Here is an 18,128-nt window from a genome sequence, read left to right as displayed (position 1 = left end):
GACTGCAGACATCATCTCCCCATGCCCTGATCACCAGCAGTGTAGAAACACTTTGGTCAGGGTGCTTTGTTGTTGTGTGCCTCCTGGCAAACCTAAGGCAACCCAATCATGGGGTTATCTTGGCAAATTTCTCTATTCTGATTTGGTCAGGCCTCACCTGGAATATGTGTCCATTTCTAGGCACCACAATTCAAAAAGAACTTTAACAATCTGGAGCATGTCCAAAGGAGGGTCACCAAAATGCTGAAAAGTCTAGAATCCTCCAAGCCCTATGAGGAGGGACTTAAGGAGCTGGGTATGTTTAGCCTGGAGAAGAGACAGTTAAGAGGTGGCATGATAGCCCTGTTTAAATATTTGAAGGGATGTCATATTGAGGATGGAGCAAACTTGTTTTCTGCTGCTCTGGAGAATAGGACACTATGATACATTTTTAGGGGGGTGGTTGTTTTTTTTTAATGTTTTGCAATATTTGTAATAGCATGGAATCATTTTGAGTCATATTTGAGTTCCGTCTGAGACTTAGCAACTAAACACATGGATAACAAAATCCTTGGATGTTCAAATCCCATAAATTGCAATGGCATAGTAAAATGGTGTCCCTTATATAAAAATGAAGGTTTCCTTTTTGGAAAGTATACATTTTAAAAAATATTTTCAATCCATGGATGCTTGAATTCATGGATAAAAAAATCCACAGATATGGATATTCATGGCTATGGAGGACTGACTCTCTTAACATTTGCAAAGATGGAATTCCTCCAATATCCCTTTTGATGAATGAAGTAGAGCTTGGGAAAGTTGCTTTTCTGGACTATAACTCCCAAAATCCACAAACTGACATGCCTAGATTGGGTGATTCTGGGAGTTGTAATCTAAACTTTGTAATTAATCAATTGTAACAAAGAGATCATTAATACTAGCCTAAAGATAAAGAATGGTAGTGGTTTGAGAATTTGACTATGACTCAGGCTTTGAATTCTGTCTTAGCCGTGTAAACCTACTGAGGCAAGTCACACTCTCTCAGCCTCATAGTATGGCAGTGGCAAACCCCCTTTGAAGAAACATGCCAAGAAAACCACATGATGGGTTGCCATAAGTCAGAAATGACTTGAATTCAATCACAATTCACAACAACAAAAAAGATGATACGTGTCAAGTTAAATGGTTCACAGTTCCAGCCAACAGTCACAAACAGCTGAATAACCAAGCAAAGTACACCCATGTGAATTCACCAGCAGATTTAAACCAGCTGTGATAAGAGCCCCATTGAAGTTTTATAATAATAATAAAAAAACAAAGAAACTACGATACACAGCAGGATTTGGCCCACACCTTCCACCTGAATGAAAAGAGTTGGAGGAAAGGAATCCCTCATACCAAATTGGTTCTAATCTTTGATTCATTAAGAATCACGTCTAAGGTCCTACTGATCCATTTATCCCTGTAAGGGTGAAACTTTGGAGGGCGGTAAAGATCAAAGATGACATATTTGTTCTCCTGGTCAGCAAGCTTCAAGAAATCACTGAACTTGTAAATTTGCTGCTTCCTGGCCAATTGTTCATCCTCTTCTGAGAGCATAGGCATGCTGATAAATGGTCTTTTCTAGAAAGAAATGGACAGAGAGGAACAAATCAGCTAGACGTAATTTGCTTCAGAAATCAAAACCAGTTTTAGATTGTCCAAGAGCTAAACCACACTGCAGAAATAATAATAATAATAATAATAATAATAATAATAATAATAATAATAATTTATATTATTATATTTATTTGTACCCCGCTTTCCTCCCAAAATTTGAAACTCAAACCAGCTCATTCTAAAAACACAGTACAATTAAAAACTTACAAAAGTGACAACTAAAATGCAATTGAACTGTTATAATATCAAAACAGATCAATTTCAAATACAATCTTAAAAACCATACACTTTAAAATAATACAATACCTCTCCCTCCCAGGACGTTCTGTAAAATGTTTCTGTTTCAAAGGCCTGTCTCAACAGGAAGGTCTTCAAAGCAGAAATAAAGCGGTTTGACACCACTGTAACTGACATGGCAATGTCCTTTGGTATCCCGGGATTTGTAGTTTGGTGGGCTATTCAGTCTGGTCTGTCGGCAAGCTCTGGTGCCTCACCAAACTACAAATCCCAGGCTTCTGTAGGATGGATACATGGCACTTAGCTGTCAGACTGCATTTATTTCTTTAGTGTAGTTACAACCCAAGCCTCTTGCTTGAAACAAATAAGGTAGCAAGTTAAAGTACATAACACACATGGGTGGGAGGAGTGATTCTGCTTATTTAGCAAGTCAGATAAATTCACCACCAACAAATCCTGACCAAATTTCAAATCTCTACTAACTAGTGGCTTGTGCCCATTGGATTGACATGACGACTCTCTCTGGCCATTGGTTCAGTTGAGGAGGTTTATGGGGAAATGGATGGACATTGCTGTTCCCAAGGCTTGACAAAATGACAATGCACCGTCGAAGGCTGTGGCCTTTCTAAAGCTGATGCCATCCACAGATGCTGTTGAAACATCAGGAATAAACTCTTCTAGAACATGGTCACATAGCCCAAAAAACTTACAAAAAACAAAGGACACAACATTTTGATTTGATGTTCCACAAGTAACATTGCTACTGGGTGACAATGGACAAGTCACATTTGTCCAAGGCAAACCAGTCCAAGGTGAACCATAAATCAGGTAAATGCGCCTGTTATCAGCTTCAGCTGATACACCAGCTGTGCCCTTTCCTGGAAGTTAGGGACCTTGAAACTGTGGTGCAGGCGCTGGTAACCTCTCCTCTTGATTTCTGTAATATAATAATAATAAAATTGTATTTATATGCCACCCATCTGCACTCAGGCAACCGGGGTGGCTTACAACATTAAAAATATACATATCATATCCCCCCAACCCTCCCTTACATTAAGAAAGAATTAAACAATTTGCAATATAAATCATATTGAAACAAATAACAATTTAAAACAGTAAATAAATAAACAGACAAACAAAAATAAGTGAGCAAAACAGCAAACAGGATCAGTACATTGCTTTTTCTCTTTGGTGGCTGGACAGCTATTCAGGAAAGGCCTGCCAGAAAAGATCTGTCTTAACAGCTTTTTTATTTGATGGATCTTGTCCGGCACACCGTTCCATAATCTATAATGCACTCTACATGGGGCTACCTTTGTGCTTGATTCGGAACCTTCAATTAGTGCAGAACATGGCAGCCAGGTTGGTCCCAGGCACAACTAAAAGAGACCACATTACACCGATTCTAAGATCACTTCACTGGCTGCCCATCAGTTTCCAGGCCCAGAACAAGGTGGTTATCACCTTTAAAGCCCTAAGTGGCTTGGGTCCAACCTATCTTTGGGATCACCTCCTTCTATATAATCCACCCCACGCACTCAGGTCCTCTGGGAGGAACTTGCTGCAACCTATAAAAACTAGATTGTCTGCAACCTCCCAGCGGACCTTTTCGGCAACCACTCCCAGGTTATGGAACAGCCGGCCGGAGGAGATCCATCACATTACCAACTTAAGCAGCTTTTTAAAAGTTGTTAAGACAGATCTCTTCCGGCAGGCCTTCCCTGAATAGACTCCCGGCCACCAAAAGCCTAACTTGTTTACCCCTAATTTTGCTGTTGCTATTGTTTATTGTTTTGCCTATTATTTTAAGTTATGTTTTAAATTGTAAGTTATTTAATAGTATGGGTGGGGGGTTGTGGTAAATGGGAATGTATGTTTTAATTTTGTAAGCCGCCCTGGTTGTGATGCACAGAGGGGTGGGATAAAAATAAATTTTATTATTTTATTATTATTAGGGTTTTCTTGGCAAGATTTGTTCAGAAGAGGTTTGCCATGGCTATCCTTTGATGCTGAGAGAGCATGACTTGCCCAAGATCACCCAATAGTATATGTCCATGGTTGAGCCAAGATTCAAACGTTGGTCTCCAGAGTTGTAGCCCAACGCTCAAGCCACTAATGCCACACTGACGTCCACTGGTAGGCAGTTCAAAAGTCACTTGGCAGAAATGGTGGACTGAGACTAGAATGATCAACACAAGAACCATACCTCAAAGAACCACTCTCCAGCATTCAGAATCTTCAGTTGTGACCAAGGACTCATGGAGGCATCTATGTCCGGCCTCTCAGGAAACACAGTATCAACATTGGTAGTCCTTTTTAAAGTTCTGTCATGCATAAGGAAGGGAACACCGTCGAAGCTGTCCAGACAGAAAAGCAACTTTTCAGGTTGAGCATGGAACTGAATGTAGGCTAATTTCAAGGTTGCTTAGCGTTCCTTCCGCACTGCAGAAATAATGGTTTGACACTGCTTTAACTGCCATGGCCCGGCCCCATAGGATCCTGGGATCTGCAGTTTATTGTGGCACCACTGATAGAGAAGGCAAATATATGACAAATCAACAAATCCCAGAATTCCATAGCACTGACCCATGGCAACTAAAGCAGTGTCAAACTGCATTATTTCTCTAGTGCAGATTAGGCCTAGGACTCTTGGAGTCCCTTAGTTATACAGTTGCCATAACTCAAGGTTGACGTAACAGGAACTAACAAACACAACAGAATAGAATGTAATGGGCTCTCTAGGCTTGAGTAAGAGAGGGGACCCTCAAAGTCTATCTAGTTGCCACACCACTATTTTATCCTACATGACTCAGTAACATGGTGGTCCCTTGGTTTCTGCTGGGCTTTGGTTCCAGGACCATCCAAAACCCCACAAAGTTTGCTTTTTGGAAAATATATATATATATATATATATATATATATATATATATATATTTCAAACTGTGGATGGTTGAATTTGTGGATAATGAATCCACGGATACGGAGGGCCAACTGTACCAAGGGGGTGAACTTGCATTTTTTCCCACCTCTGACCATTCAGAGACTTTTCCTCCCCTTCCTGCAGGAGAGGATAATCCTATATGCATACATGTGCATGCACTGAGCAAAAAGGACATGAAGACTGTGTGGAAAAGAGGAGAGCTTGAAAGAAACGTTTTTAACAATAGCAATAGCATGTACATTTCTATACCACTTATCAGGGAACTCAGCACTCTCTAAGCGGTTTACAATCTGTAAGCCAATTGCCCCCAACAAGCCGGGTACTCATTTCACCAGCCTATGAAAGGATGGAAGGCTAAGTTAACCTTGGAGCCCTGAGATTGAACTCACAACCTTGTGGCTGCAGTAGCAGCATTTAATCACTGTGACACCTGGCCTCCCTAGTTTTTATTTGAACTTTCCTTTAAAGATCTCTTCTTTTCCACACTAAGAGCCAGCATGGCATAGTGATTTATGTGTTGAACCATGGGATCATTCAGATGTCATTGTTTTTTTAGCACAACTGATGCAAATAACCTCACTCATGTTTCAGGCTTGTTAATCACACTATGGAACCTATGCACATCTATGCACATCTCTGCAAATTCCACTGCTCACATGTGCCAGCAGTTGAATAAAGATGGAGTCGACAATTAAAATGTATTCAAAACACATTCAAGGCATGAAGAGTCTTATCCCAGGTCTATTTGCATTGCTTACTGACACTGCTGTCAATGCAAATCGTTTTTTAAAAAAACCCCGGGGAGGGAACCCATTACTGATTATCCCTGATGAAATGCGGGTTTTTGGTAGTCCCTTCCCAAAAAAACTTAATTGGGTGCATTCAGGATGCATGTGAACCACACAGATTCAACCCAGATTAATTCTGGATTGTTTTAACTGTGACTCTCATACTAGGGTTGGACTCCTGGCTCTGCCATGAAACCTACTGGGTGACCTTGGGGAAGACACACACTCTCAGCCTCAGGGAAAGGCAATGGTAAACCTCCTCTGCACAAATCTTGCCAAGAAAACCCTGTAACAGGGTCCCCTTAGGCCAGGTCTCTGTAAGTTGGAAACAACTTAAAGGCACACAACAACAACAATTTTATTCTAAGCCAGCAATCTTACATTAACAAAAGGGCATCTTGTATATATGAAAGCACCTTTCTTAAGGGTTACTAAGGAGTAAAGTGGTCCCTTCGTTGGGGTTAGGGGTGAAGGACCCCTGTAAATGTGGAAAAACTGCAAATAAAAAAAACACTATTCTTTTTACTTGAGAGAACAACTCTCTAGGAATCTCCAGGGCCTCCAATGATACTTTATGCCAGAGATTGATCATAGAATCATGCTGGAGGAGCTACAAATGCCTAGAGAAGTGTTTTCTGTAGGAACATCTAGGTTCTTCAGCGCAACTCTGTGGTCAACGTCTGGCAGAGTTGTGTTGGAGGTCCTAGAGATTCCTAGTGATAACGTATTTTTCAAAACTGCAAATAATCAAATCCACAAAAGTCAAAGCCGCAAATGTGGAGGACCAACTGTTGTTAAAGAGTTACAAAAACAGCCAAAGTCATATTGAGCCAAGGTTAGAATAAAAATAAGCCCCAACGTGACTAGCTGAACATTCCTATTCCTCTCACAATACAGATGGTTTCTAGGTCTATAGATGTTGTTGTTGTTAAATTTATTTGTATGTTGACCTTTTCCCAAAACTGGGACTCAGAGCGGCTTACAATATTTAAAAACAGTGCAATTAAAAAAACACGCAACTGATACATTACAATAGAATTAAATTAAGACACTACTAAAACAAATTGCATGTTAAAAGAATAAAATACAGTTTAAAAAGATAAAAGTGTTTTATTATTTTAAAACACTTTAAAATAATACAACACTCCAGCCCATTCATGGGAAGCTTGGAGTCTGGGCTTGATTCCTTTGGGAAAAGGCGGAATATATTATTATTATTATTATTATTATTATTATTATTATTATTATTATTATTAGGAATCGCAGGCCATCAGCACATGCAAATCACCCCTGCATTCCCAGGCTCACACAGTATATATAGACCCACTTTTTCCAGGCAAGCATTCTCTGAAGATGCCAGCCACAGATGCTGGTGAAACGTCCGGAAGAAACTCTTCTAGAACATGGCCACATAGCCTGGAAAACCCACAAAAAACCATGGATGCCGGCCATGAAAGCCTTCGACTTCATACCAGCCCTTGTTTGGGACACCAAATATTAATGGTAACCAAAATATCAAAGCTAAAACTATTGAGAATTAGCTTTCTTTAGCAGAGTAGCCCCAATCTGACACTGCTTTCACTGAGAACAGAAACTGACTCAAAATGTGAAAGGTTACTAATGGCTTTGCATTTACTAATGCTTTTTTAGTGGGGGGGGGGGGGGAGCTGGTGTGATAAAGTGATAAATATTGGCACATGTCAACAAGTACCATATCCAGAGGTGCTCTTAGTGAATCATTCCAGATGTTTCAAGAGTTCTTGTGAATACCAGGCTGTTTCTGGTGTTCGGACCTTGTCCCGCCATTTCCTAAACATACCAGGGTTTAATTCATGTGGGGTTTTTTTCCTGCTTGAGTTGTGGTTAACTGTGGTGTGGGTGAGGTTTGCTTGGGATGACCCAATGTCCTCCTTTTCCAGCACATGTACATCATATTGGGGGCTTTGCAGACTTTCCAGAAACTATTTAAAATGTACGAGCCACTGGTTCAGGGCTCTCATCTGTACACCAGCTCAGCTTTCAGAGTGTGGGACAGAAATGCACTTCTTTCAATAAAGCTGGATTCACCAGCATGGTCTAATTTTTCCTGGATTGCTGGGGAAAGAAATTTCTCTCCATATGGGAATTTACCTTGCCTGTTGTGAAAACTCCTGGCACAGAAAATGTCCACCTCCTGCCTGGGTTTTAAAAGTTGCAGATAGTTTGGGAAATTCATGAGAAATATACTAGGACAGAAGGTACGTTGTAAGGATTATGTTTTTTTAAAAATCCTGATAAGTACTGGCACACCTCTCACCAAATCCTGACACTTTGGGGCAGTCTGGAGGAGCAAACCAATATAACAAACCAATAAATGTAACAAATTCAAGCAACAGCTTAAATGCAACACATCAAAGGAACTTCATTAAAGAATGATATCCTAAGCTAACTAAAGAGGAAGCTCCTCTGCTGTTGATCTTTCCTTTCTGAAAATGATAATTGAAAAAGCTTTCCACAGTGTAGCAAATGCCTTGCTCTTACCTAATTGTGACGTCTGTCTCCAAACCAGCAGCGCCATGTTCGATGCTTTTACGAAATGACATTTCTGTATTCTCAGGTGCCATCTATTATAAAAATGACACAAGAATAGGGTTGCTAACATGCCGTGATGTAGACTCAAGTTGAATGACTCAAACTTAAGTTGGACTCAAGTCACTTCAATGGATTGATTTGGACTTGGCAGGGCAAAAATGACACGCTGACTTGTCAATTTAGTGATTGACTTGCTAGTGCCAATCACTTTGAACAGCTGGCTAGACCTGCCACCCAAAGTGCATTTCTCTGAAGGGAGCTGCAAATGCAATAGGCAAAGGGCTTGAGGCCATTTAGAAGGCTACTCTGATGTACAGCAGGAACAGGCTGCCAAGCAGATCTTAAGCCCTATCTCAAGCCCATTTACTAATGCACTTGCTGTTCCCTCCAAGAAATGCACCACTTTCCTTTTTTTTTTTTTTTTTTTTTTTGGTTAAAAGTTGGCTTGACTTAAACATATCTTGCAAGGACTTGAGACCTGAGACTCAACTTGAGACTTAAAGGTAGAGACTTGAGAATTGAGAAATGAGCTAAAAGACTTGAATACATCACTGCTAACATGTGTTTTATAGAACAACTTGAATTTGGAGACCCACCTCTTTCCACGTTCACCTACCATTGGTGCTCCTCTGTGGCCAATGAGGAGTGGCTTGGGACCCAGTGTTCCCTCTTCCCGGACGCAGGGTGAATACATTCCCAGGGGTATGAAGAGAAGAAAGAGGAGGACACACAGGTAAGGGCAGAGGATAAATGCCTGCGAAACTGGGTGAGATAAGAGTAATAAAGTACTTGAATCAAGTCGTCAATTCAAGAGTAAGCAAAGTGCTAGGCTGACATATTATAAAAATGGAGGCTTCATATTGGCTTGTCTAGCCTGCTATTGTCTATATTATCATGCAATATCTGTCCAAGATACTGGAGTTTATTTATTATGTATATCTCACCTTTCTCCTTATACAGGATCAAAAGTAACTTACAAACATATTTAAAAAACCAGGGAAACATTTAAAAAATTGTTCATATAAAAGTTAAGAAACAATTAAATGATAGTTTGGTTTTTTTAAAAAAAACGTAAGGTTAAAACAAAACAATACGGTGGGCCTTGGGGTTTGGTTCCAGGATCCCCCGTGGATAACAAAATCCATGGACGCTCAGGTTCTGCTGTATACAATGGCATAGTAAAATGGTGTCTCTTATATAAAATGGCAAAATGAAGTTTTGCTTTTTTTTAATTTTGTTTTTAATATTTTGAAACCATGACTAAATCCATGGATGGCTAAATCCATGGATGAAGAATCCATGGATATAGAGGGATGACTGTACATGATCAAAACATAGTAATAAAAAAAAAACAGATTTTGAAAGGTATTTTAAAAAGATGAAAATACAACCCCACACATAAATCATAAGCCAAAGGCCTGCTTGAATAAAAAGGTATTTGCTTGTCAGTGAAAAGAAAAACAAGATGGATCCAACCAAACCTCCCATGGGAAAGAATTCCATAAAGTGGGAGCAGCCACTGAGAAAGCTCTCTCCCGTGTCTTTTTCACCAAATGTGCCTGTGATGGTTGTGGGACTGAGAGAAAGCTTTACCACAAAAATCTTAAAACACAGGTGGGCTCATATAGGGAGATACTGTCTTTCAGATAGCATGGACCCAAGCTGCCTAGAGCTTTAAAGTCATAACTAGCTGTTTGAATTCTAGCTGGAAATGAACATGTAGCCAATGAAGCTGTTTCAACAGGAGTGTTATATGCTCCCTGTAACCAGTCCCAGTCAACAGCCTGGTCACAGCATATTGGACCTGCTGAAGTTTCCAAACAGCTTCCAAAGGCAGCTCTATATCAAGATTGGTTATTGTGTCCAAATCTGACGTCTCATGGAATGGGAACAGCTGGTGTAATAGTTTAAGTTGTGCAAACGCACACGTGGCCACTGCTAAAACCTAGGCATCTGTGCCCAAATCTGAGTCCAGAGTATCTGCAAGCTGCAAGCCTTAGATTTCAAGGGGAGTGTAACCCAATCCAAAATAGGCTGAATCCCTCTCCTGCCATCTGATTTCCCAGGAGCATGTCTGCCATTTCTGGATTATGCTTCAGCTTGTTTGCCTTCATCCAATCCATTACAGTGAGCCCTTGGTATCGGCTGGGATTCGGGTCCAGGACCCCACCCCCCATGGATAGCAAAATCTGGGAAGGCTCGAGTCCCACTCAGTATGATGGGACAATAAGATGGTGTGCCTTGTATGAAATGGCAAAATCAAGATTTGCTTTTGGGAATTTATTTAGGTTTCCTGCATGGCAGGGGGTTGGACTGGATGGCCCTTGCAGTCTCTTCCAACTCTATGATTCTATGAATTAATCTATGTATTTTAAAAATATTTTCAAATTGGGATGCTTGACTCCGTGGATAAAAATCGCATGGATATGGAGGGCTGACTGTACTGAAGACAGACACTGGTTTAGTCGAGAAATAGCTTTCTTGGAGTTAGATGGAAAGGAGATGGAAATAGAGTTGAGTGTCATCAGCAGACTGTTGCCACTGAACTCCAAAACTCCTGGTGACCTCTATAAGGCACAATTCCTTCCAACTCAGAGATGTTATGTACTGAAATTGGGACTTTCTACAACAGGGGTGGGCAAATTGCAGCCTGTGGGCCATAGGTACCCCCTAGAATTCACATTTATGAATCCTGAAACCTTCCACCAGTCCACCAAAGCCCCATCCATAACATTTTTAATGGTATGATTTTCAGGCAACTTTCCCCCCAAAACCATTACATGAAGCCCTTGAAGCATATGAAAATACACCATTGCCCCACCCCAGCCCCACATGGAATCAAGAATCCTGACCAAAGTAGAATAGTTCTTTCAGATGATAGTAATAGTAATTATACTATTATAGGAAAAAGGAATTAATTAGAAGAAATATCACTTCCAGACTCAGCCTTCAACATCTCCTAGGCTGCATCTATTCTGCTTTGGTCTCAGACATCACCTGGAATATTGTGTCAAGTTCTGGGCACCACAATTCAAGAAGGATGTTAACAAACTGGAGTGTGTCCAGAGGAGGGCGACCAAAATGAGGAAAAGCCTGGAAATCATGTTTTATGAAGAGCAGCTTAGGGAGCTGGATGTGTTTAACATGGGAAAGAGAAGATTAAGAGGGGATATGATAGCCATGTTTAAACATTTGAAGGAATGTCATCCTGAGGGTGGAGCAAGCTTTCTTTTCTGCTGCTCTATAGACTAGAACAGTGATGGCGAACCTATGACACGCAGGCCAGAGGTGGCACTCAGAGCCCTCTCTGTGGGCACACATGCTGTCTCCCTAGCACAGAGTTTGCCAGTTTCTTACTATAAAGCCAGAGGGACGTGGCACTTTGCAATAAATAAGTGGGGTCTGGGTTGCAGTTTGGGCACTTGGTCTGTAAAAGTTTCACCATCACTGGAATAGGACATGGAGCAATGGATTCAAGCTACAGGAAAAGGTGTTGCACTTAAACATTAGGAAAAACTTCCTGATGGTAAGAGCTGTTTGGCAGTGGATGACGTTGCCTTTGAGGGTGGTGGCGCGTCCTTCCTTGGAGGTCTTTAAACAGAGGCTGGCTGGCCATCTCTCGAGGGTGTTTTGATTATGTCTTCCTGCATGGCAAAATCAGGTTGGATTAGATGGCCTGGGAGTCTCTTGCAACCCTATGCCTGCTACTTTTTGCTGGGGATGTTAGGAACTGTACCCAGGAAATTCCACAGGCAAAGCATATGATCTGCCCACTGAGCTATGTGCTCTCTCTTCCCCCATGATCCCTGTTAAACATTTAGCAAAGACTGGTCCCACACATCACCATATTGTTCTTGGGAGCAAGGAGGTGAGCCTAAGTTTAGGTTTAGCTTCTCAGCATCACCGCCAAATTTTTGATTATGGAAGAAATGTACCAGATACTAAAGATGATTCTAGCAAGGGGTTGCCACGGTTACTACCCAGAGTGACTGTACCTTTGTTTTCCATATGAAAGAAATGCTTCGCCACTGGCCAAGCCAAGAAGATCATGATGAGGATGCCACCCAAGTGGAAAAAGGGAGCTGTGACCTATTGAGAAGACAAAAAAGCCACTGTTTCATTTCCTTTTGAACTTACTATAAGAGCTTTCAATAGTGGAGCAGACTGCCTCGGATGGTGGTATCTTTAAGCACAGATTGGATGGACATCTTTTAAGAGTGCTGTAATAATAATAATAATAATAATAATAATAATAATAATATTTATTTTTATCCCTCCCTCTACGCAATGCAATCGGGGGTGGCTTACAACATTAAAATATACAGTCCATATCCCCCAATCCCACCCCCTTTAAAATACAATTAAACAATTTACAATATAAAACATAACTTAAAATAATAAACAACAAGCAACAGTGACTGCAGCAAAAAATCAGTGTCCAACAGTTAGGTTTTCTTTTTGGTGGTCGGGTATCTATTCAGGAAAGGCCTGCTGGAAGAGATCTGTCTTAACAGCTTTTTAAAAGCTGTTTAAGGTGGTTATATTATTATTATTATTATTATTATTATTATTATTATTATTAACCTTTATTTATAAAGTGCTATAAATTTACACAGCACTGTACATGATGGCTCTCATCCTCCAGGCCATTCCATAATCTGGGAGCAGTTGCCAAAAAGGTCCTCTGGGTGGTTGCAGACAATCTGGTTTTTATAGGTTGCAACAAAATCCTCCCAAAGGACCTGAGCGGCAGGGTGGATTGTATGGAAGGAGGCAGTCCCAAAGATAAATTGGACCCAAGCCATTTATGGCTTTAAAGGTGATAACCAACACCTTGTACTGGGCCTGGAAACTACTGCGCAGCCAGTGAAGTGATCTTAAGATTGGTGTTATATGGTCTCGTCTAGTTGTCCCTGAGACCAATCTGGCTTACATGTTCTGTACTAATTGAAGTTTCCAGACCAAGCATGAGGGTAGAGTGCACTACAGAAATCAAGATGGGAGGTTGCCAGTACATGCACTATAGTTTTGAGGTCCCTAACTTCCAGGAAAGGGCACAGCTGGTGTATCAGCCAAAGCTGATAACAGGCACTCCTGACCATCGCATTAACCTGATTCGTCATCTGGAGTGACTGATCCAGGAGCACCAGGAGCATATTATATATTCCTGAATGGTAAGGAATTGGATTAGATGGCCCGGCCATAAATTACCCTGGCCCTCTTGTTGCTAAATTATTGAGCTAAATTAAATTTCCCATTGGATACAATAAGTTGGTGGCCCTCTTGGGACCCCTTGCAATTTAGGCAACAATTCAATCAAACAACTTTTGCTCTTTGAATTCAGTTTGCAGCAATCGAAGTAAGCTGAGGACAAAGGAGGGAAGTGGGAGATGGAGAGACAAACTGGGACAGTTCTGAAAAAGCTGAAAAAGTGGAATGGCAGGGCATTAATCTGGATGGTCCCTGCCAAATTGGGACAGTTGGAGGGTATGCATTCCTCCCATAGCTGCAAAATCAGTGGAGGGTGGAAATTTGGAAGCATGGCGAATTTTTATTCACTTCGGTTTCAGTGTTGACATTTCCCATGTGTAAGCAGCTTCTGTGGGTCCCATCCATCCCCACCAAAATAAGATTTCCTTGGTGGGACACATCTACCTTTTCTTACCTGAAATGACAGGGATAATGTGGCCCATTGGTTTGTCCACAGAAATGTTATTATGATAAAAGCCAAAATGCAGAGACCAAGGATGAACAGTGTCCCCATCTGTAAGATCAAATGTTAGAAATTATTTACCAAACTCCTTTTTGTGGTTGCAGCAAAGAAGAGCTAAGCCCATTGGACAACCCTAAGCAGAACCTCCAAGTTTTACAACAGGGATGGTCCACCAAAACTCTTGAAAGCTGTACCATACTACCACCGAACCTCCAACAAAAAATTTTGGGGAACCAGTTGCTCAAAGGTGTTGGAGTATTGCATCAATGCTTCTGTTTATGGAATTAGGAGAAATGGAGGGTTGACTTTCTAGCTGCATTGATTATCTGTATGGTCAGTTTGATCAGTGTGACTGTGAAGAGGTCACTTCCTATCTTCTCCCACTCTACAAAAGATTAAGAAGTTTTATGACTCTTTGTTTTAAGGCTTTTCCCTCCACGCTCTAATTAAGATGGATGCAGCTTCAAGGCTATGCTTCTGAAGATGTGTTTCTTCTTACCTGCACGCATGAGGGTCAACTCTAGGGACCCTCGTACTAAGTCTAATTTTCTTTTACTGATTACTTACCTTCCTAGATGCTAGATGAATACTTTGTAACAATAAAGTAAGTCTTATTTTTACCTTACAAATGTATCCTGGTTATTTACCAGAAGCTCAGATAGACAGATGGCCCTCCACATTTGCAGCTTTGACTTTGCAGATTTGATTATTTGCAGTTTTGATTAATATGTTCTCTCTGGGAATCTCTAAGTCCTCCAGTGCAATTCTGCTGGAAGTTGACCAAAGAATTGTGCTGGAGAATAGCAATAGCAAATACATTTCTATACCACTTATCAGTGCACTTAAGCACTTCCTAGGTGGTTTACAATGTGTAAACTAATTGCCCCCAACAATATGGGTACTCATTTTAGTGGCCTCCTCAGAAGGATGAAAGCCTTAGTTGAGCTTGAGCCCTTTTGCTGGTATTGAACTCGCAACCTTATGGTTTGTGAGTGAGTGTCTGCAGTACAGGCATTTAACCACTGCGCCACTAGATGTTCCTAGAGAGGACACTTCTCTAGGCATTTATAGGTGTTCTCTCAGGTATAAAACAAGGATCTAAAGGATGAAACCAAGCAAAACAATGCCAAAGAAATTACAAAATTTCAGCAGGCGAAACTGTTTGTGTTCACACTAAAGGCTGAAATAGCAGAAGGGAGCCACTGGTTTCATGACAGATTACACTCTTCGCTTTCAGCAGGGGATGGTTCCTTTTTTAAAAGAGTCAAAGTACAGTACTTCCATTGACCCGTGGATAAGTCGACTTAGGGTTTTTGAGTTAATTTTTTGACTAAATGTTCTAGACTTATAGATGAGTACATACAGTATATCCTCCAACAAAAGTGACCTTCCATGCCACGTAAGAGGTGTGAGGAGTCTATTCCCCAACATTTCACAAAAGAAAACTGGGACATGCATGGCTGAACAAGGTAGAACACACAAGGTAGGAGACCATGCGACAGTTTACAAGGAAGGGCAAAATTCTGCCCCTTCTTGTCTGCTACCCCACTTTTGTACTTTGAACTCATTTTGCAGCAACTGACCTAAGCAAGGAGAGAACATGAGAGGAAGAGAAACTGAGACATTTTAAAAGAAGCTGAAAACATACAATTAATCGGGATGAAACTGGGACAGTTGGAGGGTGTGAATGGTGTGTTTTTTAACTGTCTCTATGACAATATTAACCTATTTGCGTAGCCAGTGCTGTGAGTAATAGGCAGTGAGTGGAGCAGGAAGCTCTCTATATACTCATGTATATGTCCAGAAATTTTAGTCAACAATTGACCCAAAAACCTGAGTCGACTTATCCATGTATCAATGTAAGCACTGTACTTTAACTCTCATTTAAAAAGGAACTGTCCCCTGGTGAAAGGCAAGAGTGTAATCTGCCCTGGAATCACTAACCTCCCTCTACTCTCTCATCCATTCACTCTTTAGTGTGAGCACATAGAGTTATGCCTGCTGGGATTTTTTAAGTTCTTTGACATTATTTTCCTTTGCTTTAGATCATTTGTTACATGCCCCTAAGTTTTACCCTCGACCTATCCACGGGTCATGTCAAAATCCATAATTTTGGCCTCAAAACCTGTCCTCGACTTATACATGAGGTCGATTTATAGTCGAGTATACCTGGCAAATGGGGTGCCCATGAAAGACAGTGGGGAATATATAGCTTTTCAGCTCTGAGAAGCTGGGTAACAGGAGGAACTAAACATCATATGCTCATTCTCTCTTCCTGGTCTATTCCTGCCTAGTTAAGGTTGCCTACAGAACTGCTGGTCCTGCTGTTCAAGGGAGCACAGCAACGTTACATTTTTGGACTAAAACTCCCAGAAGCCAGTGACCATTCTGGCTACAGGATTCTGGGATCTGCAGTCCACAATGTAACTCTTCCCACATTCTGCCAAATGAAAGGCCTGGGTGATAAAAGAGAAAGAGAGAGAGAGAAATAACTTGGCACCAAAAGAGACAGTAATGTGGGTGCCAGTGACACTTGGCCACATCTGTCAGAAAAGAGTGTCATTAACTGTTAAGAGCAGCACCTTAGAGACTAAGGAGATTAATCACTGCTCCACCAGGGCTCCTTAAGACTTGGAAAAGTTGGCCTCGAAGGAAATAGACAAGTGAAAAGACTTATCTTTAAACACCAAAGTCAAAATCATCAGGTCACACTATTTCAACTTTCTATGTATCGGTGAGGAAGCTGGATAGTGAAGAAATCTGTCAGGAAGAAAATCCATTTATCTGAAAAGTAATGCTGGAAGACAGTTTAGTGGATATCACAAACTGCTAACAAGACAAACAAATGAGTCCAAGGGCAAATCAAGACTAATCTCTTGCTCCTGTTATTGTTAACTGTTCTCAAGTTGACCTCGACTCATGAAGACCCTTTGGATGAGACATCCCCAAGACCCCCTATTCTCCACTGCTCTGTTTATTGGCCTGCTAAGTGACTCTAACCATCTAGCATGTGGTCTTCTTCTCTTTCTACTGTCTTCTACCTTTCCTAGCATTATTGTCTTTTTTAATGAGTCATGCCTTCTCATGATATGGCCAAAGTACAATAGCCTCAGTTTTATCATCTTGGCTTCCAGGGAGAGTTCAGGCTTGATTTGTTCAAGGACCCGCTTGTTTGTTTGTTTGTTTGTTTGGGCTGCCCACAGTATTCTCAGCACTCTTCTCCAGCACCACATCACAAATGAGTTGGGTTTTTTTTAATCCACTTTCTTCATTGTCCAGCTTTCACATCCATACTCTCTGGAATACAATAGCATATACAATTCTGACTTTAGTGCTCAGTTGTATGTCTTTACTCTTTAGGATCTTTTCTATTTCTTTCATGGCTTCCTTCGCTAGAAATTATCAAACTGGGTCTATTGTCATTTGGATCCGTCGTGAGACAATGTGATGCACATGTATTCTTGGTAAAGTGGACAGCAGCAGACAAGCAAGGAGACCAAACTACAGGTGGACTGGAACAACCAAGGAAGCCACAGCTCTGAGTCTGTAACACTAAGGGCAGTTGGTGACTGAGGGTACCCTGGAGGTTTCTCATTCATAGAATCACCATACACAACTATTAAAGGTAGAGGATCAAGACCCAGTTTTCATTCCAGCAACCCTAGTTCGAGAGCTCATCACTCTGGGTCAACTGGATCTTAAAACAACATATCTGTGACTACAATTGATTCAAGTAGTAGTCATGATAAGCAATAGGATCAAGGCCCATATTGCTTCTTCTGCAAGAAAATTGTGGCTTTGTTTTTGGAACTGAGACAAAGTGAATTCTTTTGAGACAATAAAATCTTAATTATATATTTTCAAGGACAATCCAGTAGGTTAACTGATTTTACCTTGTGAATCCAGTGCAGATACAGCTCCTGAGTGCATGACAGCAGACACACTGCTATGACCTATGAAAAGCATTAGCAGATGCTTAGTTATAATATATCCCAGGGACCTGCAGCCAAAGGTCGTTACAACATTTTGTGACACCATGGCAGTTCATCCACTGATTGAAGAAGGGAGTCATATATTTGTTAGTAATTAATTTCAAGTTTAAGTTCGCTAGCACAAATGGAATTTAAAGGGAACATAACATTTAAAAAAAACACAGAAGAAGAGGGAGAGTTCTGAAAATCTGAAGCCACGATGGGAGATGAGGCTGGGAATTTTAAGGTGGAAATTGTATAGCTAAATG

At 40.9% G+C, this 18,128-nt stretch overlaps 1 protein-coding gene across 8 annotated transcripts in view; it reads right to left on the bottom strand.

Moving 5' to 3' along the window:
• The window catches only part of LOC149320127 (glycerophosphodiester phosphodiesterase 2-like), a 41,721-nt gene that overhangs the window by 11,135 nt on the left and 12,458 nt on the right, over nucleotides 1-18,128 (bottom strand). For all 8 annotated transcript variants that reach the window (XM_089512983.1, XM_089512984.1, XM_089512985.1 and 5 more), the window contains 7 exons: nucleotides 17,782-17,841; nucleotides 13,841-13,939; nucleotides 12,171-12,264; nucleotides 8,792-8,937; nucleotides 8,125-8,207; nucleotides 4,082-4,232; nucleotides 1,378-1,602 (listed from right to left, as the gene is read on the bottom strand). In XM_089512983.1, coding sequence (XP_089369109.1) covers nucleotides 1,378-1,602; nucleotides 4,082-4,232; nucleotides 8,125-8,207; nucleotides 8,792-8,937; nucleotides 12,171-12,264; nucleotides 13,841-13,939; nucleotides 17,782-17,841 — 858 coding nt within the window. The remainder of the gene's footprint in view (nucleotides 1-1,377; nucleotides 1,603-4,081; nucleotides 4,233-8,124; nucleotides 8,208-8,791; nucleotides 8,938-12,170; nucleotides 12,265-13,840; nucleotides 13,940-17,781; nucleotides 17,842-18,128) is intronic.

The sequence above is a fragment of the Sceloporus occidentalis genome, unplaced genomic scaffold (assembly GCF_023333645.1).
Source record: "Sceloporus occidentalis isolate IW3139 unplaced genomic scaffold, rSceOcc1.0.p SCAF_2, whole genome shotgun sequence".
Taxonomy (NCBI): domain Eukaryota; kingdom Metazoa; phylum Chordata; class Lepidosauria; order Squamata; family Phrynosomatidae; genus Sceloporus; species Sceloporus occidentalis.
Note: the sequence above shows the minus strand (reverse complement) of the source record. Positions and strands in the feature narration are given on the sequence as shown.